This window comes from Barbus barbus, assembly GCF_936440315.1.
Source record: "Barbus barbus genome assembly, chromosome: 14".
Lineage (NCBI taxonomy): Eukaryota > Metazoa > Chordata > Actinopteri > Cypriniformes > Cyprinidae > Barbus > Barbus barbus.
Genome location: NC_136742.1, coordinates 28,148,178 through 28,172,022, shown reverse-complemented (window position 1 = coordinate 28,172,022; position 23,845 = coordinate 28,148,178). Strand labels below are relative to the sequence as shown.

General features: G+C 35.9%; 2 protein-coding genes across 2 annotated transcripts; one reads left to right on the top strand and one right to left on the bottom strand.

Annotated features, from left to right (window-relative positions):
• Nucleotides 1-363: 363 nt before the first annotated feature.
• On the bottom strand, nucleotides 364-15,854 carry LOC306880158 (adhesion G-protein coupled receptor G2-like). Its single transcript, XM_079433488.1, has 20 exons — nucleotides 15,798-15,854; nucleotides 14,151-14,260; nucleotides 9,384-9,521; nucleotides 8,130-8,355; nucleotides 7,928-7,990; nucleotides 7,693-7,779; nucleotides 7,402-7,530; nucleotides 7,162-7,206; nucleotides 6,936-7,004; nucleotides 6,624-6,795; nucleotides 6,104-6,263; nucleotides 5,841-5,975; nucleotides 5,401-5,508; nucleotides 5,267-5,312; nucleotides 4,862-4,962; nucleotides 4,562-4,683; nucleotides 3,383-3,648; nucleotides 3,154-3,247; nucleotides 1,877-2,172; nucleotides 364-1,063 (listed from the first exon to the last, which is right to left on the bottom strand). The coding sequence occupies exons 3-20, from the start codon at nucleotides 9,453-9,455 to the stop codon at nucleotides 918-920; spliced, it is 2,337 nt and encodes a 778-aa protein (XP_079289614.1). The 5' UTR covers nucleotides 9,456-9,521; nucleotides 14,151-14,260; nucleotides 15,798-15,854; the 3' UTR covers nucleotides 364-917.
• Nucleotides 15,855-15,924: 70 nt separating this feature from the next.
• Nucleotides 15,925-22,180, top strand: LOC306880080 (uncharacterized protein). Its single transcript, XM_079433366.1, has 4 exons — nucleotides 15,925-16,013; nucleotides 17,407-17,765; nucleotides 18,123-18,316; nucleotides 19,988-22,180. The coding sequence occupies exons 2-4, from the start codon at nucleotides 17,429-17,431 to the stop codon at nucleotides 20,087-20,089; spliced, it is 633 nt and encodes a 210-aa protein (XP_079289492.1). The 5' UTR covers nucleotides 15,925-16,013; nucleotides 17,407-17,428; the 3' UTR covers nucleotides 20,090-22,180.
• The last annotated feature ends 1,665 nt before the right edge of the window (nucleotides 22,181-23,845 follow it).

The window sequence follows — 23,845 nt, the reverse complement described above, 5'->3', positions numbered from 1 at the left end:
ATCAAATCTTTGCATATCTATGATGGGAAACACTGGCATCTAACAGTAGCTTAGAAAAAACAAGTTAATATTAAAAAATAAAGCAAATACATTAATCTACATAGGAGTTATTGAATAAACATGTGTCCTATTCTGTGTCCTAAACTCCTGAAACAATGCAGTCAATGCAATTTATGAAAGAAATCAATTAAATCTGCATGTGGGTGTGTGTGAATACAATTCAGATGTAAACCCCTTTTAACATTTTCACTAGTAACTGTAATTTAATTAAAATTTTTTAGCTATCATAGCCATCTGTAACTGATTACAATTACATTTATTTTGTAATTAAATTCAAGTTACTCCCCAACACTGCACACACATATATTACATAAAAACTTTTATTTTGGATGCGATTAGTCGTTTGGCAGCACAAGTTTTAATACATGATCTTCTAAATATAATCGTGCATTACATAGTTTGAAACATCTGTATAGGTGTAATAAAAACTCACAGTGTACACACAGGAGAAGTTAAACTTATAGAGCTGCTCAGAAACTGCTAATATCAATTAAAGACAGAAAATATACCTACTGTCTAAAATGAACTGACTAAAATCAGCGTTTAGCAACTTTTCTATTATAGTATTTATTCTGTCCTGAAAAAGTAGCCTATATATGCATAAAATGATACGCAGTGTAAAGACAAATACATCATTGTATTATGAAATTCAGTTACATATGTAGCAGTCTTTCCACGGGTTCAAACTCATGAACTGAAAGAGAGCAAATTCTTGAATTCTGAAGAGTTCAGAAAGAGATGTGCGTGTGTTACAGGGCAAAATTTGCAGTGGATTGACTCACTATAATACTACAAATTACTGTAAAATATCAATAGACAGATATGATATTTCAAATCCTCAGATGTAGACGTGATGGTCAGATGGCTTTTTTGGTGTCTTCTGTTGGCAGGTCTTCGTATGGATTTTCTGTAGTGGTGTCTTCAGTGATGTCACTCTCTTCTGAAGCTGCTGAGTCTCCCAAGAGGCTGCTTGCTTTCAAGTAATATATGAACAAGAAGAATCCTAGAAAACCGCATGCAGTTAATACAAAATAGATGCATGCTTTATATTATATTAAAAAATTATTTTGATGTTTGAATGTTTATTTATTTAATCAAAAATACAGTAAAAATTATAGTAATGTGAAATATTATTACAATTTAAAATAACTCTTTACTATTTTAATAAATACAAATTTTTTATTTATTCCTGAGATGCAAAGCTGAATTTTCAGCATCGTTACTCCAGTCTTCAGCGTCACATGATCCTTCAGAAATCACTCTAATATGCTGATTTACTGCTTAAGAAACATTTATTATTATTATCAATATTGAAAATGTTTTTTCAACATAAATCAGTGAGAAAAAAATCAGCATATTACAATGATATGCTGATCGCAGGAATGAATTACATATGAAAACATATTCAAAAGAAAATAATTGTGATAATATTTTACAAATTCACAAAATTACAGTTTAATTGTATGTTTTTATCAAATAAATGCAGTCTTGGTGAGTATAAGAGACTTCTTTCAAAAACATTAAAAAATTGTATTTATTCCAAACGTTTGACCGGTAGTTTCAACAGATATTTGACCACAAATATGAGTTTTGATTTTGTTTAGTTTAAGTATATTAATAGTAGTAATATAATATAATATATAGAGCTCTAGTTTAAATAACATATCATAACCATTATATAAAATCTTTCTTTCTCATTATTTTGAAGCTTTTAATCCATGTCTGTCAGCATTGAGGTCGTCGATATGCTAGTGCATCCCTAAAAGTTCAAATGATAAATATATTCATGTAAAATCAGCTGCAGAAGTGCTCTCACCTTGGGAAGAGTTCAGGATGGTGAATATGTAGTACGAGGGCAGACGCAGAGCTCCGAAGCCGAAGAACGCGAAACTCCAGGTGAGTCCCAGCATGCAGCAGAGGCCCAGGATGGTGGTGATGTCCAAGGTGGCGGTTCTTGAGCGATGCACCTTGTCAACCTTGTTCAACCTGCTCAGCTTCAGCATGGAGAGCCATCGCAGCACAACAATGAAGGTGATAAAAGTGAAGATGAAGACGAAGCAGTAATAACCAATGTTCACGTAGTAATGGACACCAGAATCTAAAATCCAGCACCTGCAGGGAAAAAAAGTGCAGACAGTTAAAGTTGACAAAAGTACATATATACAAATGTATATTCACCCTCACACCCATTTAATAATTGTTTCTTCATGGGAACAGATTTGAAGAAATGTAGCATTCCATCACTTGCTCACCAATGAATGGGTGCCGTCAGAATGAGAGTCCAAACACCTGATACAAACATCACAATAATCCACACCACTCCAGTCCAACAATTAACATCTTAATATTATGGATAGAGGACTCATATTTTGACCAGACGGGATGGTTTAAAATTAAAACGGTTTGTTTCTTACAAACATTTCACTTCAAAAGATGTTAGCTGATGGACTGGAGTGGTGTGGATTATTGTGATGTTTGTATCAGGTGTTTGGACGCTCATTCTGACGGCACCCATTCACTGCAGAGCTTCCATTTCTCCAAATCTGTTCAGATGAACAAACAAACGCATCTACATCCTGGAAAGCCAGTAACAAAAAAATAAAATAAAATAGTTGTTTGTTATTTTAAAAGTTTACATATCTAATATTACTTTAAAAATTAGTAGAAAATCATACACTCTCAAGTTTATTGACAATAAGCATTTTATATTTTAATTAAATATTTTAATTATTCGGGCTTTAGTAAATATAAAATATAAAATGCATTTATTTAATTTTGAAATGCTTTTTAAAAACCTAAATAAAAGGATCCAAAAGGGGATTTTCATAGCAATGCCATAGAAGAACCATTTCTGATTCCTTAAAATATCTTTCAATGAATAGTTCTTTTAGTGTGAAGAATATTTTATTATCTAAAGAAACTTTTTCCATTATAAAAAACTTTTTGTAGATTAAAAAGGTTCCATGGATGTTAAAGGTTCTTCATAAAATTGTTTTCAATGCATAAAATGGTTTGAGTGTAGGTTTTCACGTATAATATTATATGGCTGCTATTATAGCAAGGCCTTCTCATCATATTTTGGGGTTCACTTACATAGTTGTAGTTACATTGCTCTCGTCCGTTGTTATGGTCTGCTCACCATATTTGCCCAAGGCGTAAATGATACTGACAACAAGAGCAGGAGGAGCTGAAACAAAACGTTGACAATGCAATTATAATATTAGTCAGCAAGAAAGAGCCTTCAAAGTTCTTGGGATTTTTGCCCATTTGATCATCACTTAGTAAAGTACTTCAGAATGCATATTTAAGATTGTGAACTCACCCCAGCCAACCACAGAGATCTTGATGATGTAATGTTTGATGGTGACTGAGTGTTTGGCCATCTGCAGGCAGAGGTGAAAAGCCTCCACTGCAAACCAGGTGAAACTGGATAGCAAGCAGTAGTGCATGAATCCAGCCATGACTTTGCAGGCAGAGGCGTTCTTTGCACGTGCTACGTACTCATTTGACAGGAAGGCCACGTTGAGCAGGAACAGCGCCACGAAGAGATTAATCAGCACACGGAGTGAATCAGAGGCCCTCACTTTCCTAAAATTGAAAATGCAATTGATTTTTCAAAGAGCCAGTCCATTGTGAAATAAAAAATGAAGAATTGGCTTTGATAATAAAGCTACTTTAATCTTGTTTGAAAGTACTCCGGATTACAACCCAGCAGGCACAGGACGTCAATAAAACTGAAAATCGGGTTGATGCCAATTTGACATTGACTTAACGTTGGATTTTGGTTACACAACATAAAAACATCAAATATTAATGTCAGCTGATGTTGGACATCAAATTAACATTGACACTAGATGTTGAACTGCCTTTGAATTTTGGTCACCTGATGTCGCAACTGAAATTTAACCAAATATCAGTGTCTTGTGACGTTGTGTGCCTGCTGGGAGCCATCATTTTAAACCGGGTTTTAATTTTGCATCTAAATTAGACCCCTCATTAAAGCATTATTCTGGGTTTAGTACAAGTTAAGCTTAATTAATAGCACCTGTGACATGATGTTGATTGATTAACTTGTTTTTCCCACATGATTTTATTGTGAAAATAAAAAATAAAAATCTTTTTAATAATGATAATGTCTTAATGTCTCTTATACTCACCAAGGCTGCATTTATCTGATAGAACCCCAGTAATATTGTGAAATATTATTAAAATTTAAAATAACAGTTTTATATTTGAATATACTGTAAAATGTAATTTATTCCTGTGATCAAAGCTGTATTTCCAGCATCATTACTCCAGTCTTCAGTGTCACGTGATCCTTCAGAAATCATTCTAATATGCTTATTTGCTGCTTAAGAAACATTTATTATTATTATCAATATTGAAAACTGTTGTGCTGCTTGATATTTAGTGCTAACCATGTTTTTTTTTAAACAAATAAATTCAGCCTTGATGAGACTTCTTTCAAAAACCTTAAAAAAAATCCTAATTAGCGTCTCACCTCATGAGGAAGTGCATGAAGAGCCCGATGGACAGGAAAAACAAGGAGAGGCCGCAGCCGATGTAGGTGATGTAGGTGAGAGCGTTGAGGTCAGCTGGGGGAATGGGTTCTTTTTGAGGGATCTGTATTAAAACAGTGTTTAGTTACACAGGACACTGGCAACCTAAAAGATTCAATAACTACAAAATGTCTTTGGTGAAATCATTTTATCAACCATAAAATAAAACATAAATCTGAAGGTGCAAGTATAACTTTGGCAAAGTCAATTTCACAAATTCCAGAAGGAAACGGAGAACCTACCATTAGCACAGCGAAGAAAGTCAAATGTTCACATTTACATGTTATCTTGTCTCCTACGATAAAGGTACTACACCCTTCGGTTGTCCAGTTTGGTTGACTTCCTGAAAAAAAAGGAGGGACTGGTTAGTTTTGAGTAGATTGAGAGTGAATTAATGGAACTGACATTATGCTTTGGTCAGCAGCATGCACCGAATGATTCAAACTCTTAACCAGTTCTCTTAATTTTGCTTAAATATTAATCTAACATTGATATTTAGCTTTCAGATACAGACACTGAACATGTATTATTTAATGTGACATTTTTAAAGACAGAATATTTCAATGCCTGTGCTGTAAAAAAACATACAAATAAAAAAATTATAATTTAACAAATTCAAAATAAATAAACACAAGAGCATCACAGACCGTTTCCATCCCATGAATTACAAACAGGATCTCCCACCGTCTGTTGCTGAGAAATACATCAGAATTTCACTACATAAGATTCAGATGCATTTAGACAACTAGAAATACTTTTTATCCCCCACACATTTGAATACCTGAACTTTTTCGAAGGTTACGCTGATGGCATCACTCAGATTTGAGATTTTTGTCCCCATTTCGATTGCATAGACCTCCTCATTTAAAACCGTACTGTTCATTGCATCCTTAAAATAAAAAATGAAAGAGGATTAGTTTGTTTTGTTTTATTGCTGAGAAACAGAATCAGGCTTCAATATAGAAACATGATGTGATAAACAAATCATACAATAAGATGCAAATAAGACCAATGTCAGAAAGTAGGCTAAAAATCTTTGATATCTAAATGTTCAGTATAGTCAGGATTATCATCCTGTTTCATAATTATTTTAAACCACATTTTTTTATTAATGCAGTTATGCTTACAATAACATCACATTTGTAAAATCGCTCCATTAAAAGTAACAAAAAACACCTCATTTAGAGCTTGACTAAGTCTGTTTTTGATGTTTCTTTATACCTTTGTCATGTTGGGAAAGCGGAACACACCGATGAAAGCGCCTCCAGCACTTTGGTTGAGCGCTTTCTTAGCAGCTTCCTCTGGAATACTGAAAGTGTTGGGATAATTCTTCAGTACAGCAGTATCATCTAAAATCTGTAAAGATATGGACATTTTCATGCATGCTGAGGTACAGTTCATGTTTTTAAGAGACAAACGTTTTTGTCACCACTGTCATGCATACACAAAAATGTGTGCATGTCTGAAGTCATCCGTCCACTTACTCTGATGCCAGTGTTTGTAGAGTAGATGAAGTAGGATGTCTTGATTTTGGACTCAGTTGGAATTTTCTTTAAAATCCCTTTAACTTTGCCCATGGATATGGAGGCAACGCTCAAATTTTTCATCTCAGACAGAATGCTGGAGAGACTTTTCATGGCCTCACTAAACGAGATACAAAATCACTTGAATTTAAAGCCTCTGGGACAGCAAGTACGACATATAGCGTTAAATATATAGCGCAAAATCCTTTGTGACAAGGTGCCCTGGTGTCCTGTATTTTTTTTAATCTCTATTGCTTTAGCATACAAATATACAGATGTTCAACTCCATATAATTTTTTTTTCTCATGTGCATCTGTCAAATACATTATCAAGTTCAGCAAGCTATGGCAACTTTATGAATATGTTTAGCAATGTTTGCACGTTATTGTGTGCAATTTATAAGATAAACTGTTATAGGCTAACTAATATTACCACTAAAAACCTTACTAGACTTGGATCACATGTTTAAAAAAGTACTTACGCAGCTGCCCCAGCATCTGTCTCTGTATTAGTAGTATTAAATTTATTTGAGAATTCATCTTGTAAGACGACATTTTCCAAAACTTGAAAAGGACTTCCACATTTATAACAAGTTGCAGTTTTATTACGGATCTCAATGTTGTTTATTTTACTTTCATCACCAGCATCATCATCTATGTCAAAACATAAATATGATAAATAAGGAATAATTCAAAGCAATATGCAGCATTGGCTTTTAATGATAGACATATAGTCGGTTCTGAAAGTGAATAAAGCAAAAACAGGCATATTGTAAATAGGCACATGTTCTTACCGCTACAGCTGCTATCATATTCTGCATCCTCGCACTTCTTTGTGGGATTCAGGCAGGTCATATTACATGCTTACATAAAACAAAAAGGAACAATATTACAAGCTATACAAATAATTTAGCCATATATGCAAATACTAGACAAGGTTAATGTTAAAATGTCTGTTAAATCTGTCACTGACTGTGTTCCAACAGATTGGTTTCCCACTCCACTAACAGGAATACTCACTTTCGTTCAGAAAATGTTCAATGGTTTTGTTGGTCCACTTACAATCTTTAATAAAGAGAACAAAAACATTTTTCTAACTACCAGATATCTGATCTGCAAAATGCAGAACTCTTGTAATATAGCAAGTATATAGTGAATAAATTGAAACTGGACATTTTAAAGAAACCTTTTGTTGTTATGTTTATCTAAAATCACAGGTTTCCAAATGCATAGAAGCAAAATGACAGATCTTTCATATACCTCCCGTAATCCAGTCCGTCAAAGTGCCATTTTTGCACTTCCCCTCAATTAAACAGACAAATGTGGGTATAGCATATCTGCTTATGTTGAGTCTGTATGGTGAGTATCTTGATAAAACCACACCATAGTCTGCAAAACAACAGGTTAGAAAACAAGGTTACCCTGGGCTAAAAATAAATAACAAATCACGATAATTTCTAAAGAAAATTAACACATTTTTATTATTGATAGTGGCACTAAGCATTTCATCCAAAAAAGCTCAAGACATGAAAGAGATATGTTCAAACTCACCTCTGCTGTTTGTTGGCAAAGTGCTTTTTGTACAGGTTGTATTTTCTTCAAACGAAAAAACAGTTATGTTGAGAAGTTGTGGCTTTACTGAAAGACAAAAAAAGTTTTTTTTTTTCAAAGTTTTTAAAAGTTTATTATATACATGTACACATTTTTTTTAAGGAATGTTTATACACGCAAGTAAAAACTTTCTCTATTTAATGTGCTGATTGGGCTTCATTCTGTCTCTCCTCACCTGACCGTCCACTAGAATTGCACAGAATATTGGACTTGTCCGCTGTACCATTATTGCATATGCCTATTTAAAAGACAAATGATAAACAACGTGGCTACCAAAAAGTGACTTTTATGTTATACAATAACAACTATACATTTAGTATTTTAATAAAGACATTTAATTCTCATTCACTTTCATGAACATATCTGATTTGAATCACCTGTTTTCAAGTATCCCATGAAACCATCTCTACCCAGTATTAATATATCCATATTTCCAGTTTCATTTGAAGTGCTGCCAGGAATAGGACATAAAAGGTGGGCAGTTTTATTACAGGGCTTAGACAAAGGTCCCACAGATATGCAGAAGGGGACATATAAAATGAGCAGGATGCCACAAATGTTCCACTTCATTCCTGACAGGTTCTTCATGTTCCTCAATAACATCTGAAGAGCAAGAAGAAACGCGGAAAACATGAAATACACTACATCTAATTTACAAATGCAAATTAGAACAACTGTCAATAACATTTTGGAAAATCCCTGAAAGGATTATTTTTTTGTTGTTGAATGAAGCATGTCATTTTTATGTATACAGATGCATCTCCACCAGTGAATTCTACATTTTGATGGAACTTTTAGTTCATTTTTTATTTTTTTTGGTTCAAGTGATACAAAGAGAAGAGTGAAATGTTCGGGTGCTGTTGGTCTAAATATCAGCACTCTTGGAAAGCTGCTCTGACAATAAGACTAAAGGACCAGAAATTAATGTTTTTATCTTATGAAAAGAGCCAAAATCCAAACTAAAACTCTCTGACACTGTGTTATGTAACAATGAGTCAAAGGCCATAAACCTGTGGCTGTGATAAAATGAACTATTAACTATTATTATAATTAAAATTAACAAATTAACTCACAGTACCAATGCAGTGAGGTAGATTTACAGTTCTTCTCGTAAGTCTGCTCATATGTAAATGTATAATGTGAAATGGCTTGTTCAGGACAGTACTAAAAAATAATAATACACAATTTTCATGATCCCACTTATTTTGTTACAATTATTAACATTTTGCATATTTTGCGAGGGGCATGTAAAGTTATGAGCAGAACTGTATATGTAGCTGTTACTGTTCTCAAAACTGATTTTAAAAAAATTAGGAAAAAGCACAAAAATTTATCAAAGCAAAATCTGAAGTCACAGTTATTTTCGTTTATACTCTTACACAATTATTTGCATCTATGTTTCCTTTAAGAAACTTTAACATCCATTGATGGACCTTTCCACTTCACAAAAGGTTCATTATAGTGGAAAAATTTCTTTAGATTTTCAAAATGTTCTTCACATTAAGAAAAAAAGGTTCTTTTAAGAATTCTGCTCACTGAAAGGTTCTTTGGGGAACCAAACATAAAAAAACACATTTAAAACATTAATTTGTAGGAATGTACTTATAAGATAACTGAAACGAAATTCTTACCTGGTGAAGAGTTGTTGAGTCTTTCCAAATACTCATCATTTCATCAGATACAGATAGTACATGATTTTGCATGTAACATTTCCTCCCTCCCCCTGTGGGTTTCTGTTTTTGTTAATCACATCTCTGGATGCAAATCAGCTGGAAGAGAACAGTGGAATGAGACAGTCACTCTGAACAGCCATATTCTTTACTGTTAGATGATTATTCTGTGACCTTGGTAAGCAAAACTGTTTAGACAGGTTTTGGTTAATCTTGTAAAATTGCCCATAAATGTGTTTTTTATGCAACCGGACAATAACACACATGTTGAGCAAGCGTGCACATGAGAAAAGACATCATTATATGAACATATGAATCGAAAAACATTATAGAGAAGCAAAGAAGATGATACTGTAAAATATAAATAATGTTCACTAGACATTAGTCATGCATTTCACATGTTGTAGTTTTATATGAATGATTAATTAAAATAGCAATGGTCTGAAATTGTGGTTATTTAATATTTTTGGAGTTTCATGAATTGCTTTGTATACATTTTATAGTTTGCATTTTGTGGAAAATTTATAGCTGAATAAATTTCAGGTTTAAATCACAGGTTTGCATTGTGATTACATATATTTGTGCTGCTGGGTCAGCATGTTAAATGAACTGATGTTATTTTTCCTGTGGAAATGTTCGACTTTTTAAATTAACATCTCACAGATTGGGTCAATTAAAGTTAAAGTTATAGACTACAAACTACTAAGTTTGTAACTGTAACTAATTTACCCAACGTGACAAGAAACATGTCACTGTTAGTTACAGTTACAAACACAGTAATTTTTAACTATGGCACTTTGTCTCATGTTGGGGTTAAAATGGAGAGTATAAGACATCACATGCTTTGCCATCACTGCCAGTTTCTCAACCAAAGATCAGTACAACTGATTGCCACAAATAACAGATATGTCCTTCTTAGGAAGACAAATACGTCCTCAGAAGCATCTGTTGCTTGACAAGGCATCAGTAAAAACAAGCCCTGTGTTCATATCAGTATCACAGTGCGGTAAATAGTAATTCATCTGTTTAACAAATGAGGTGTGCCACAGAGGACGTCAGCCAAACAAATGCAACCTTGTGAGTTTACAGTAATGTGGACGTGGACGGATACCTTTCAAAAGGCTTTTTGTTCAACTGAAGCACATATAGTACAGAGCTTTATTGGCCAAGTATGTTTACACATACAAGGAATTTGTTGTAGTGACAGAAGCTCCACAGTGCAACAGAAAGACAGCAACAGGACACAGATAATAAAGAATAATATACAAATAGGCAATGTACAAAGCAGCAAAAACACAATATATAATATAGACAACTATGTATGTACAGGTCAAGTATGTGCAAATTAGAAATGAGAAAATAAAAATAAGTGAGTGTGGTGAATGGATAATGTATTATAGTTGTGTGTTCCACGTTTATTGTTGAGTGTTCATGAGATGGATTGTCTGAGGGAAGAAACTGTTCCTGTGTCTGGTCGTTCTGGTGCTCAGAGCTCTGTAACGTCGACCAGACGGCAGCAGTTCAAAGAGGGAATGTGCTGGATGTGAGGGGTCCAGAGTGATTTTACCAGCCCTTTTGCTCACTCTGGATAAATACAGTTATTGGAGAGTGGGGAGGGTTGTACCAATGATTCGCTCAGCAGTACGGACTACCCTCAGTAGTCTTCTGAGGTCAGATTTGGTAGCTGAGCTGAACCAGACAGATATTGAAGTGCAGAGGATGGATTCAATGATGGCGGAGTAGAACTGTTTCAGCAGCTCCTGTGGCAGATTGAACTTCCTCAGCTGGCGAAGAAAGTACAACCTCTGCTGGGCCTTTCTGACAATAGAGTCTATGTGAATATCCCACTTCAGGTCCTGAGAGATGGTGATGCCCAGTAATCTGAATGTCTCCACTGCAGTCACAGTGCTGTTCTTGATGGTGAGTGGGGGGAGAGCAAGGGGGGTTCTCCTGAAGTCCATGATCATCTACACAGTTTTGAGCGTGTTGAGCTCCAGGTTGTTAAGACTGCACCAGACAGCCAGCTCCTTAACCTCCTGTCTGTAAGCAGACTCGTCACCGTCCTAGATGAGGCCGATCAGTGTCGTCTGCAAACTTCAGGAGCTTGACAGAGGGGTCTTTAGAGGTGCAGTTGTTGGTGCAGAGGGAGAAGAGCAGTGGGGAGAGTACGCAGCCCTGAGGAGCCCCAGTGCTGATGGTACGAGTGCTGGATGTGAAATTACCAAGCTTTACTAACTGCTGTCTGTCAGCCAGGAAGCTGTTGATCCACAGAGGTGGGGACGGAGAGCTGGGTTAGTTTATTCTGAAGGGTTTCCGTGATGATGGTGTTAAAAGCGGAGCTGAAGTCCACAAACAGGACTTCAGATCCTCACCTCACATAAGTCCCTGGTCTGTCCAGATGCTGCAGGATGAAGTGCAGTCCCATGTTGACTGCATCATCCACAGACCTGTTTGCTCTGTAAACAAACTGCAGGGGGTCCAGTAAGGGACCAGTGATGTCCTTTGGATTAGCCAAAACAGTGAGGCCTCTCCACCTGTAGCTGGGTCCAGTAAGGGACCAGTGATGTCCTTTGGATTAGCCAAAACAGTGAGGCCTCTCCACCTGTAGCTGGTGTGTGGTGAGCGCACTGGCGCCGTTGTCCTGTGGCTGCCGTCGCATCATCCAAGTGGATGCTGCACACTGGTGGTGGTTGAGGAGAGACCCCCACATGATTGTAAAGCGCTTTGGGTGTACGGCAATACACAATAAATGCGCTATATAAATGCATCATTCATTCATTCATTCACAATCCCTGCCGGCCCGAGACTCAAACCTGCAACCTTTGGATTACGAGTCCAACTCTAACCATTAGGCCACGACTTCCCCTAGTAATTCCCTTCTATTTCTAATTTAGATTTTCAATGAAAATAAGGAGGTCCAAGGTCATTTTATGAAACTGTTGACCTAGAAGTATTTACTTTAGTTATATATTATGTATTATGTCAAGTTATTATGTTAAGTAGTTTAAAAATTCTTTAAAAAGGCAAATTGACATTCAATCATCACACACCTATAGATAGGTGCATAGGAAAAAAGACAAAAAAGTCACAAAAACTAAGAAACAAAAGAAAATCCCACACTACCTATACTTGCAAATGCATCAAAAACAATAATTTCAAAATTTGAATTTTCACCAAAACTTCAATAAATTGTTTTTGATACTTTTGCAAGTACTGGTAGTGTGCGGGATTTTCTTTTGTTTCTTAAACATTCTTTTAGAGACAATTATTTTATGAGCTAATAAATCACACTGTATCGTTAAAGGGAATATACCTTCAGAAAGGTTATGAGCTTACAAGGTTCTTTCAGGAAATGAATATAAAGCAGGTATTTCGATGCAGTGTGACCTTAACACCAATAGAGGACGCCATGTCATTTTTTCTCTGACATTGTGAAGTCAAGTTCCTATTCTGAAAAGTACTGCCGTTTTTTCATGAGGAAATAGTTTAAACAAGACTTTGAGTGTTTAAATGTGAAAAGAATGTCCAGTGCTGACAAAAAATGTTCAGACTGACCAGAGTCATTAGAGGACACACTTAAACGGTGATTTGACCTACTGTATGACAGCCTACAACAAAACCGCTTATCTAATACTTCACATCTCAGGAATGTGTGCTGCTTTCTCTTCTATTTTTAGAGCTCAGTTGAGTTTGTGGTATAATAAGGTGGTGGGACATCTGTTCATTCAATGAACTCATACACACATGCAGGTGGCTCAACACGAGATCCCGGGGGACCCTATTGGATGCCAGGCAGCAGTTTGCTGACATCACCTGTCACCATCTTCACTTCGGGCTCCGGCTGAGAATGGAGCAGTTTCCCTTGATCTGGAGCTGCTGTTATTGACATCATCTCTAGGATTTCCAGTAGTGATTTATACACACACACACACACACATATCTCTCTGTTTCGTTTACAGAAGCTTGGTTTATGAAATAATTTAGCTAATTTAACTACTGAATGTTTGCAACTACCAGTAAGAGTGCTGTAGTTGTGGTACTCAAAGCTGCATTTAACACATCTTTTTTGACTTTAAAGAGAGCAGTTTCCTTTTATATTATATTCCTTATATATATTGAGTAAAGGCACAAACCCCAGGTTATTGCCATTGTTGCTTATAGTTAATTTTAATGTTAGCAATTTTTGTGCTTTTGTCATGTTAGTTGAGTTTTTTATTTTTTTATATAGCTTTCATTTTTATTTTAGTTTTGGTAACTAGTCTTTCAACTTCAATTAGGTACTTAATTTATTTAATTGCAAAATTTATTTTAGTTGTCCAGTTTTTTTTTCATCTAATATTTATATTTGATATCACATTGATTTTCAATAACCAACTTTTTGGTTTACAATTGCTTCAAGTAGCCTATGTGGTGGATGTGTGGCATCCTACACGTCTAAACAGAAAGCTTTCCCAACACTGTTGGGATAAGAGCAAAAAGGCCAGAGATTTTCTTACAGTAGCTTCCATATAAATGAAAGATTTGACTAAATATCAGACATAAGACTTATATTATAGCCATTGTGGCTTACAATCTAAAAGTAATCCAATTAGCTTTAAAAAGACTTACTCTACTTATCATACTGATTATCTAGACCATTGAGACCGATCATTTCTTTGCAAGTTCCCTCGGCTTCAGATTTGACATATTAATCAGTCTTCCCTCAAGCATGATGTCATGCAATCTTACAGCCATGATGTCATTTCTGATTCGTCTTCGGTTGTGTTCATTGAGCTGCTGCTGCTCGTCTGGGGACTCATTCTTCTTGCTAGGTGAATCACGCACCGCTCAACAAGCATCTAAAGTTGAAACACAACAGAATGACAAGTAAACAATGTTTGGCAAAAAAGAGGACCAGCTAGACCTCAAATATAACATTGTATAGGCTAAAATTAGAAAAAAGTAACATCTTCCCTTCAAATGTAAATGTAAACAACCAATCTAACAAAAGCCTAATGTAAATTTGTAAGAGATTCTCTGATCAGGAGCTGCACAGATATTAGCAGTGAATCTCAGCAAATACCATCACAGTAATAGAAAAAAACTTATGAACAAGCATTAAGAAATCACGTACTGTGATATTGCAACAGTCAATTTACTCCCAGATATTACAAGTGCAAAAAGTGTGTTAATGAAGGCCTGTTTGTCATACAAAATACTTCTTACGAACGGCAGCAACAACATCATGTTTGGCTAAGATGTAGATGACTGACAGAAGCCTAACCACACCCTGTTTTAGCAATTGTGGTTTGTTACTAGGAGTCCACGTTGTTGCTCGGCCAATCAGGATGAAGAGAAGTTGACCTTCTGCTGTGAGTGTATCCCTTCAGGGCAGCTGCAAAAACATATGAATGACTGGGAGATCGTCATGAGTAGCCAATCAGGACGCAGAGCTGATCTGACCAATCACAGTGGCTTTCTGTTCTGCCAGACAGTTACCAAGTCACTGTTACTGCCTGGGTAAGCTGGGGCCGCCTGCCATTGGTTGAAAGTGCTGAGAACTCAGCGCCTGATTGGCTGAATAAACACACGCCGTTGCTAGGGAGCTGCACCAATCGCAGCGAGGCCGAAGTCAACTGTTTGGTTCCTAGGCAGGATTTACTTGCTGAGATGTTTTGGCGGGAGAGTGGGGAGGAAGGAGGGGGCTGTAGAGTGAAGTGGAGCATGTGATGTGTTTGTGTGTTTTGCTCTTCCTCTTGTAGGATCTTTCTGATGCAACAGGGAGGTGAGGGAGGCGTCTCCTGGGCCTCTTGTGATTGTATTCTTTTTAACGGGTCTTTACTATGAAACAAGAACCAATGATGTAGCTGTTGCCACGGAGGCAGCGCCAGCATTTGTTTAGCCTCGCTCTCATCTCTGGTACCTCCCCATCCACAGTTACCGTAGAAACAGAGTCACTTTGAGTCTATTTCAATCCTCTTCCACTAGTCAGTGATGTCTGTACCTCATCCTCATCTGAAACCATCCCAACATTTTAGCATACAGAAATCCAGCAATGTGTTGGCCTGTACTGACTAGTTAGTATGCATGCTTGAAACAATCTATTACAAAACAAAAACTATTCTTCCTTTACATGTCAGTCAACACATTTTGCTTTACAAAAAAGCACAATTTTTCACATTTAAATAGGCCATTGCAACCACGTGGGCTGTCAGAAAGGATACGTTAATATCATAGCATGTGAGAACAGGAAGACTGTGATATTCAGGTGATTAAAAGGTTTCTTTTAAATAACGTAGCCACTAACTAACAGTCTGAACCTACTAAAACTGCTGAAATACACCTCTTATACTCAGAAAGAGACTGGCAGTTTAAACACACAAACCCTAAACCGACCTGTTCCTTCGAGCACCAACAACACGCAGATTCCCGCCTCTCGCTAGTAATTAACATATCACGTGACGTCAGGGGGCGTGGCTTTCTGCGCGCTCGTGTCCAATACCAGCATCTCGAGCGGAGGCGCAGAATGAAAGCGGAGCGAGTTCGTGTTAGTAAATACAAGCAGAGTGAAGACGGAATAAAAGAGCGCTGACACACATTCAAGCACTGGGGGTGAGTGGCTCTTATTTCTGTGTTTTATTTGCTGCAGTTTCATTGTGTATTTTGTGATTTCTGTAGATTACTATATAAAAATAAGAAATGAAATTATTCTTTTATCCTTAAAAAACAAGGTGATTTGATCTGTGAAAGACAGTGACAAAAACTTTGAATTACAGAATAAACATAATAACACACTGAAATATCCCCAACATAATATTCTGATTTGCCCATCTGAACTTTATCAAACTGAAATATCAAAAAGTGACAATCACATAAAGTCTCATGTTGTCCTGATTTTTTTATGCATTTGTTTTTACTATGGTATTATATCCTTTGTTTTTGAATTCCCTGCTGAAAACAACAATTTAAACCACCTAAAATGGTTTGTTAAATAATAAGAGTGGTTTATGGTGGTCTGCAATGGTCTTTCAGCCTGGACAAGCTGGTCTACTGTCTGCCCCTTGAACCCCCACCCAACACTAAAACCAGCCCACAGACCAGGGTAACCAAGATGGGAGACCAGCTAAGACCAGCAAACCATCTTGGGCTGGTTTTATCAGCAGGGATTAAGAGTTTAATTCTCATTAATAATCATCTGTCCATATGATAATCCCTCTATTAATAGAATTACACTTTTTTAATGATTATTTGTCCTCATGACTACAGCATTCATGCAAACAACTTCATCAAAAAACGTCTCAAAGCTCTTCTTGTAGTTTCTCAGTTTGACTAATTTCACTGCAGCTGCCATGCATGAAACTATTCTCTTTGAAGCATCTGTACTAATCTGCAATGTAACTCTGTTGATCAGATTATTCATGAACACTTCATAAACGGATTTGTTTGTTATGATGGTGCAGATTTGAATCATATTGTTTTCTGGGAAACGGCAGCAGACAGAACCCTTGAGCACTTCCTCTCATTTTCATGAGACTACTTTGAAATGTTGACATTTTGGCGGTTTTGTTTGTGAAGCCTTAGTCATCTCACCGTTGCACTTTCATGCCAGACGTTGCACTTTATGAGTTGATCTACTGTCAGATCTTAGTTATTCATTGTTAAACCAAAGAAAACCCATCTAGTTCAGTCATGGTTGATTGTTTATGTGGATGTGGGTGAGCTCTCTATGAGATTCAGCACTTGCATCAGGTCAAGTGTTCCTAAACTACACTGATGTGAACTGGAGAACAATGAAAAATGATGCTGAATGCCATACCAATCATATATTTGTGTATAATTTGGAGTTGAAAAAGAAATAAACTTATCAACTTTTCCTTAATGTCCTGAAGCAAAACAACTTCATTAGAAAGAATAGTTTTTTGTCATATTATGTAAGACAGAACAATTGAACAGCATGTGAATTCTCATATAGTTGCACAGAATGACAGTCTGTGGTATATTTCAGGGCGGTTTTGCTGACTCCGCCGATGGATGATGAGGAGGACGAACAGCTTCCTCACTGCCGTGAAACACCGCTAAGACACAAAAGCTCAGAGAACAGAGACGGCCCACGAGGAGAGGTGGGACAAACGGCTAACAGACACGGACGCTTTGAAGACAGATCGACGCAGACTGCCAGCTTTGTGCTGAATTCAGTGAGAGACGGAGATATGGCACCATTCCAGGGTTTAGAGAGAGATGCATCATCTCCCTGCGGAGCTGTGGATGCCAGGACTGCATTTGGGGCTAACTGTGGAACTGGGGGCCTTGCGTCACTTACTGTGGCCCCTGGGGCCCCAGAAGGGCCAAGAGCACTTTTTCATGGTAGGGAAATAAAATATGCATCAATATAGTCTAATATGCATTATAAATCACAACATGCAAACCTGGAATTTTTTTATTTTTATTCATGAATATGATTTGTCTTATATAAATTATATATATATATATATATAGATAGATAGTGGTATTTTTGCTGGAGCATTTTAATATTTTATTTTTTATTTTTTTTTAAACTAAACTATATTTATGAAACTATATTTAGTATTGTTAATTAATTGATGACAATAATAATAATTATATTTAATAATTTAATATTATAATGTATAAGAATTATTATTATACAATATAATAATTATTATTATATATTATAATAATATAAATATTGTTTTTATCCCAAAGGAAATGCTGGATTTCGTGCCCACTTCCCCGCACTGTTCGAACCCGTCCCGGATGGCACACAAAACACAGAAGAGGACGAAGGGAGACCAGAAGAAAAGGAAGACGAAGGTGACGTGGGAATTGGCGTGGAGATTCAGATTGGACGTAAACTGCGTGAAATGGGGGATCAGTTTCAGCAGGAACATCTTCAGCTGGTAAGAGTGATTTCAGATGAGCCTCAAGGCCGATGTGAATCAAACGGGTTAAACAGCTTCACAGGTGTTTGTACACAGAGTCTGTGGTTTTCATTGCAGTGGTTTCTGTCACGATGTGCAATGACATCACCGTCTGTTATTGCAATACTGCATATGCAAATGCTCAGTCGGAGAAATGACATCATTTTTGGTTTACCCGTCCTGTTTACTCAAGTTCTCTTAGATGTTATCAAATGTACGCCAATAACTTTACAGTAAATTACGTTTAAATGCTAGATGTTTATATAGCAACCTCATACATTAGGGTCGTATATCTTTTTTTTCTTTTATAACTATTTACAAAACTATAGTTTGCATAACTATCGAAAACTATTATTTGGTTTTAAAGGTTTTTTTGGGGTGAGGCTTACTAAAATAATGATATGGGAGATTAGAATAATTTTGAAAAGTGCCATTTTATCATGTAAATATGGCCATTGAAGGAGTTATATGGTGTTTTTGTTGTAGTTAAAAATAGATGAAAAAACAGCAGGTGGAGACAAAATGGTCTGGTTAAAATTTGCTAGAGGTAAACATTTTCCATGTGTTTCTATTTCCATTTATTCATTCTTTTATTCAAAGTGACTTTTATTTATATGAGAGAAAAAGATTAACCCACACCCTTATGTTGTTTGGTTAACAGGGATAAATTTAGATTTATCAAGGTTTTCAATACATGCCAGCTGAATTTAGTGTCTACCCAGGCCGGCTGTAGTTTGTGTGTGATCTCAGAAAGAGGATGTGAAGTGTGTTTATACTGCAGGCTAAATTTAGACTCTGACTCAAGATCCACGTCAGCAGACATGTGACCACAATCTCAAAAGTAGGCTAATGAAACACCTTTAGTAACAGTCTGTATGTGTTATATGCTGAGCCGCTACAACTTTAATGAACATGCAGATTTGAGATTTTATAGACCGTGCAATGTGGAAATCTGCTGTCATAATCTCAGATAAGATCAAAAACTGAAACCTCATGTTCTCACAGATCAAACTGGCTGAATAATTGAAAAACTTGAAAGATTACAATCCAACTAGGAATAAATGGGTCAGGATAATTTAAACGAGTTAATCATAATTACAGTTTGCTAACTCTTTTAAATCTAGCATGCCTTCAGTAAGAGTGGCAGCTTATGCAATACACTGCAATAGTCAAGAACTACAACACACGCCCACAACACCGCTGGCCTGACTGCTGATTGGCCGCTTTAACTGTCCATCAGGGAGATTTAAAGGGAAGGGGAGGAGCTTGAAGTGAAGCTTGAGGCCAGACAGAGCGCCATCTAATGACAGATATATGCCATTTTGACCCTATTTACTCCTGATCTTACTGTGCATGATTTATTTAAAATAACTTTCCTTTTCCATACAGGGAAAATAATGTTAACCAACAGTTAAATTGCTATTAAGTCATGATTGGTATTTTAGATTATCAACGTAAGTAATGAAACCATCTAAAATGACTTTTGACATTATGGAAGAGTTGTGAAACATTGATGTGGACTTTAATTGTAAATTAAATTATTTAGAAAATATAGTTTCATAATAGTGCCTCTCTTGACTTGCAGTCTTTTTTAACCTATGTCAAAAAGTTTAACTGATGAGCAAATAATTTTGGTTTATTTTTGTGCAGTTCGCTCAAAGGGGCCAGATGAGTTTGTTCCAGCTAGTGACGACACTCTACAACTTCCTTTTTCCTGAAGAAAGACCCCAAAATGCAAGAGCCCAGAGATGAGAGGCCACGGCACACCTGTTCAGGACCCAAATGAGTTTTACACAGCACTGTAAGATGCGCAGATCTGGATTTACACGGCTCAAAAAGAAGGTTGCCGCTGGTCGGAAACTTCCCTTCTTTTTTGAAGAAGCCATTGTTAAAATGGAGCGTTGGGGGAAATTTTCTGCAGGTTGCATATCAGTATGAAGATATTAATATTCTGCCTTATGTTTCCCCAACACGTTCACATATGAGCGGATCTCAGCGCCTTAATAAAACCCTCAGAAAAAGAAAGAACTGCTTTAATAGGCAACAAGCTGTGAGAATACTCGAGGTCAACGGCATATGAGTATACTTTAATACACCTACTGAACTCCGACGCATCCCAGAACAGACTCTTCATCTGTCTCTGCTGGTGTATCACGGCTTATGCTTGATTCACTGCTGTTAACAGTGTTATTTGGATGTGATGAGATGCAATCCAGAGGCCAGTGATATCACACAGAACTGAACAAACTTTGTTTAAATGCAGAAAAATAACTTGAACATCAGGTTTTAATACCTAACAACAATGAGCCATTTCTTAGAACGAGACAAATATGAATTTTGTGATTTTAAAAGGGTCATTTTTTCTTATTAAGGGAGAATACCATACAATTATTTACAACGATTTTACCCTTCTGAAATATTAGTTTGCCTTAATGAATTCTGCTGTCATGCATCACAGGCTTCACATAATGACATGCTTTCTCTCAGGCACTGAAGTATTACTTGAGATATCAGTGTTTAAAGCATCTCTTCAGTAATTGGTGACATTCAAAATGTGCTCAAAGAGCAATACACCAAATCATATTTTACAGTACAACTCATGCGATCAATGCAATCAATAATATCTAATCTACAAGTTACCATACAAGAACCTTTTAAAGTTCCAGCAAGAGTTGTGTTGGTTAATCAATAGTTATTATAAAGAGGTTTTTATTACTGTAAATGTCTTAAGAGTGTCCTCTGGATAGCGTAAATATGCTTTAATTAAAGGGTCAGTTCGCACAGAAATTAATATTATGTAATCTCTTACTCACCCTCATTATTTTCTTTCTTCCATGCAAAAAAGTTGATGGTTTGACTGATATTAATATTTAAGAGTTTGTATATGATATGCGGTAAAGCGGGGTAATTTATTTTCCACATATATATTTGTAAACTCATATTGTAAAGTGAAATTAATATATGAGATTAATAATTTAATTTATAAAAAATAGATATCGTTCCATGCTTTTTTTGTGGTACAATCTACTGAGGTGCCTGTACTTTTGCGGTTTACAATTTTTACATGGTTTGCTTGTGCATTATCAATAGTTTTAATACACAATGTTGTCAGTATAGTGTTAGAGACCATGAAGACGGTGTGACTATAACACAGACTGTCAGAGTCCACAAAAACCACATCATTCCTTTGCAATTATTACGATTTCAGACCATTTCCTCAAGAGGTGATGTTCCAGTGCTGTGATGTGTTCTTGTCCTGTTGTTCTTCTGACAGGTGTGCCTCAAATGCTTGTGTATTGGTGACGATGATACTTGCAGACAATCAAACAGCTGAAGGTGCCTTAGAACAGCAGGCTTAGGTCACAGCACCCAAACATGTGGTTTATAGATCATAAACGAACACGTATATCGCAGCCAGGTGAATAAACACCTCCAGCTGAACAACAGGGAGCTCAAACAGACCATCAAAGAGAATCTGAAATGATGATCTGCTGCCTCATTCATCTGAAATGCCCTTTCAAATGCACTTGTCTCAGAAAGTCATCAAAGGAGTAAAAATGTCGAGCTGTTTTTACTTTGTTTGGAATGTGTACGGGACGTTACTGCTGGTTCTTTTTTAATTTTGCTACTTAAATTTACTATACAGTTTGATAAATATATGAAATGCTGTTATAAAATTGTGAAAAACAATTTTTTACGTATATCATAAATGCTGTCATATAAATGCTGACACTTTTTTCTGCAATGTTCACCGCATTAAAATATTTATGGATACTCATTTGAGCTCTATCTGTGGTTATTTTTCAATTTGAGAGATTATAATGTTATTAAAATAAAGCATTTAAAAAATGTATGACTATGAATGGGATTGCTTTTAAGTAGTCATAGTTAATCATTATAAAATTATAGTTAAGTGTAGATATGTAATTTTAAAATAATTAACTATGGTTACTATTTATGGTAATAATAATGATAATGCAAGTTCATGGAAGTTTAATCCAAGAAAAGCATCAAATTGCTAGTGTATTTAATAATTTTACTATAGATTCAGTTCAAGATTTAACATAAGGATTTAGTGTGAGAAGCAAGGATATTTTATTACCAAATCACGATCTTACTGTTTTTAATATTTCTGAAGTATCTGAGTCCTATTTAATAATTTTTTAAGCCAACTTAAGAGTTCCTAAGGCCAAAGATGTATTTAGTTGTGATTCTATATTTGTTAAATGTTCTCAGTACACCTATAACTCATCTGGTTAATTTGTCAATAAAACAACGTCAGTAATAACACCTATATTTAAGACTGGTGATCCTGCTAATGTAACTAACTATAGACCTATCGGTATTCTACCGGTTGTTTCTAAAGTAATTGAGAAGGTCGTTTGCAATCAGTTAGTAGAGCATTTAAACCTTAGTCATATTCCATTACATCCTATGCAGTTTGGATTTAGGCCACATCACTATATGGAGACAGCAAACTGTTATTTCGTTGAACAAATTAAATCCAGTCTTGATAGGGGAGGTATTGTTGGTGTTGTCTTCCTTGATTTTAAAAAGGCTTTTGATACCGTTAATCATAATGTTCTTTTATCTAAATGATGAAAGTTACATTTTTCTACTAGTACATTAACATGAGAAAACAATGAAATGAAAAATTAAACACAATTTACAAGAATTAATGATGCATGCTCACCATTTCTTGACTGTAATATTGGAGTCCCACAGGGGTCGGTTATTGGACCAATTTTGTTCAGCTTATACATCAATGATCTGACAGTTTGTCCAGAGGTCCAGGTTCAGATGATACAGTTGTTTATACTTATGCTAAGACAAAAGAACAAGCTGCTATCAAACTTACTGCAACATTGAACAAAGTCTCAGATTGTCATTCTTGCCTTACTCTTAATGTGAGCAAAACTGGGGGAATGTATTTTTCAATCAAGAAAGTTGATGAGTGTTGTCCAGATATTTTAGTTAAAGCAGAGGTAATAAATATTGTTGAGCATTTTAATTATTTGGGTATGATTAAGGATTCTAACTTAAATAAAAAAAAAAACATTAAAAAGTACTAGAGCAAGCTTGATGATCTTCAGGAATATTAGGCACCAATTATCTGTGGCTGCTGCTAAATTCTTTATGCATACAATGATCCACCCTCATTTATCTTACTGTGCTACAAGTTGGTCCCATACAAGTATAACTACGTTAAAACCATTATATACTTCATAAACAAGCTGTGAAATTTTTTGCAAAAAAGCCAAGGAGTTATCTTCACAGCAATATTATAAAAAAAATATAAATTGACGTTCAACAACTTTTTTTGCTGATGTGTGTTTGATGTACAAACTATTTCATGATCTTGCACCACCGCCTCTTAAACAATGTGTGACTTTCTGTAAGGACAATATCAGGCAGACCAGGTCATCAGTTAGAGGTGACTGCATGTTCAACTAAATTTAAGAAAACTGTTTTTGGACAATCATATTTTTTCAGTTAGAGGAGCAGAAA

Coding starts and splice junctions, on each gene's coding strand:
- LOC306880158 (XM_079433488.1), bottom strand. CDS start 9,455: ATGCAAAATCATGTACTATCTGTATCTGATGAAATGATGAGTATTTGG. Junction 7,531..7,692: donor TTTGCCAACAAACAGCAGAG/GTGAGTTTGAAC, acceptor GTTGTTTTGCAG/ACTATGGTGTGGTTTTATCA. Junction 1,064..1,876: donor CATCCTGAACTCTTCCCAAG/GTGAGAGCACTT, acceptor GCGGTTTTCTAG/GATTCTTCTTGTTCATATAT.
- LOC306880080 (XM_079433366.1), top strand. CDS start 17,429: ATGGATGATGAGGAGGACGAACAGCTTCCTCACTGCCGTGAAACACCG. Junction 17,766..18,122: donor GCCAAGAGCACTTTTTCATG/GTAGGGAAATAA, acceptor TTTATCCCAAAG/GAAATGCTGGATTTCGTGCC. Junction 18,317..19,987: donor AGCAGGAACATCTTCAGCTG/GTAAGAGTGATT, acceptor ATTTTTGTGCAG/TTCGCTCAAAGGGGCCAGAT.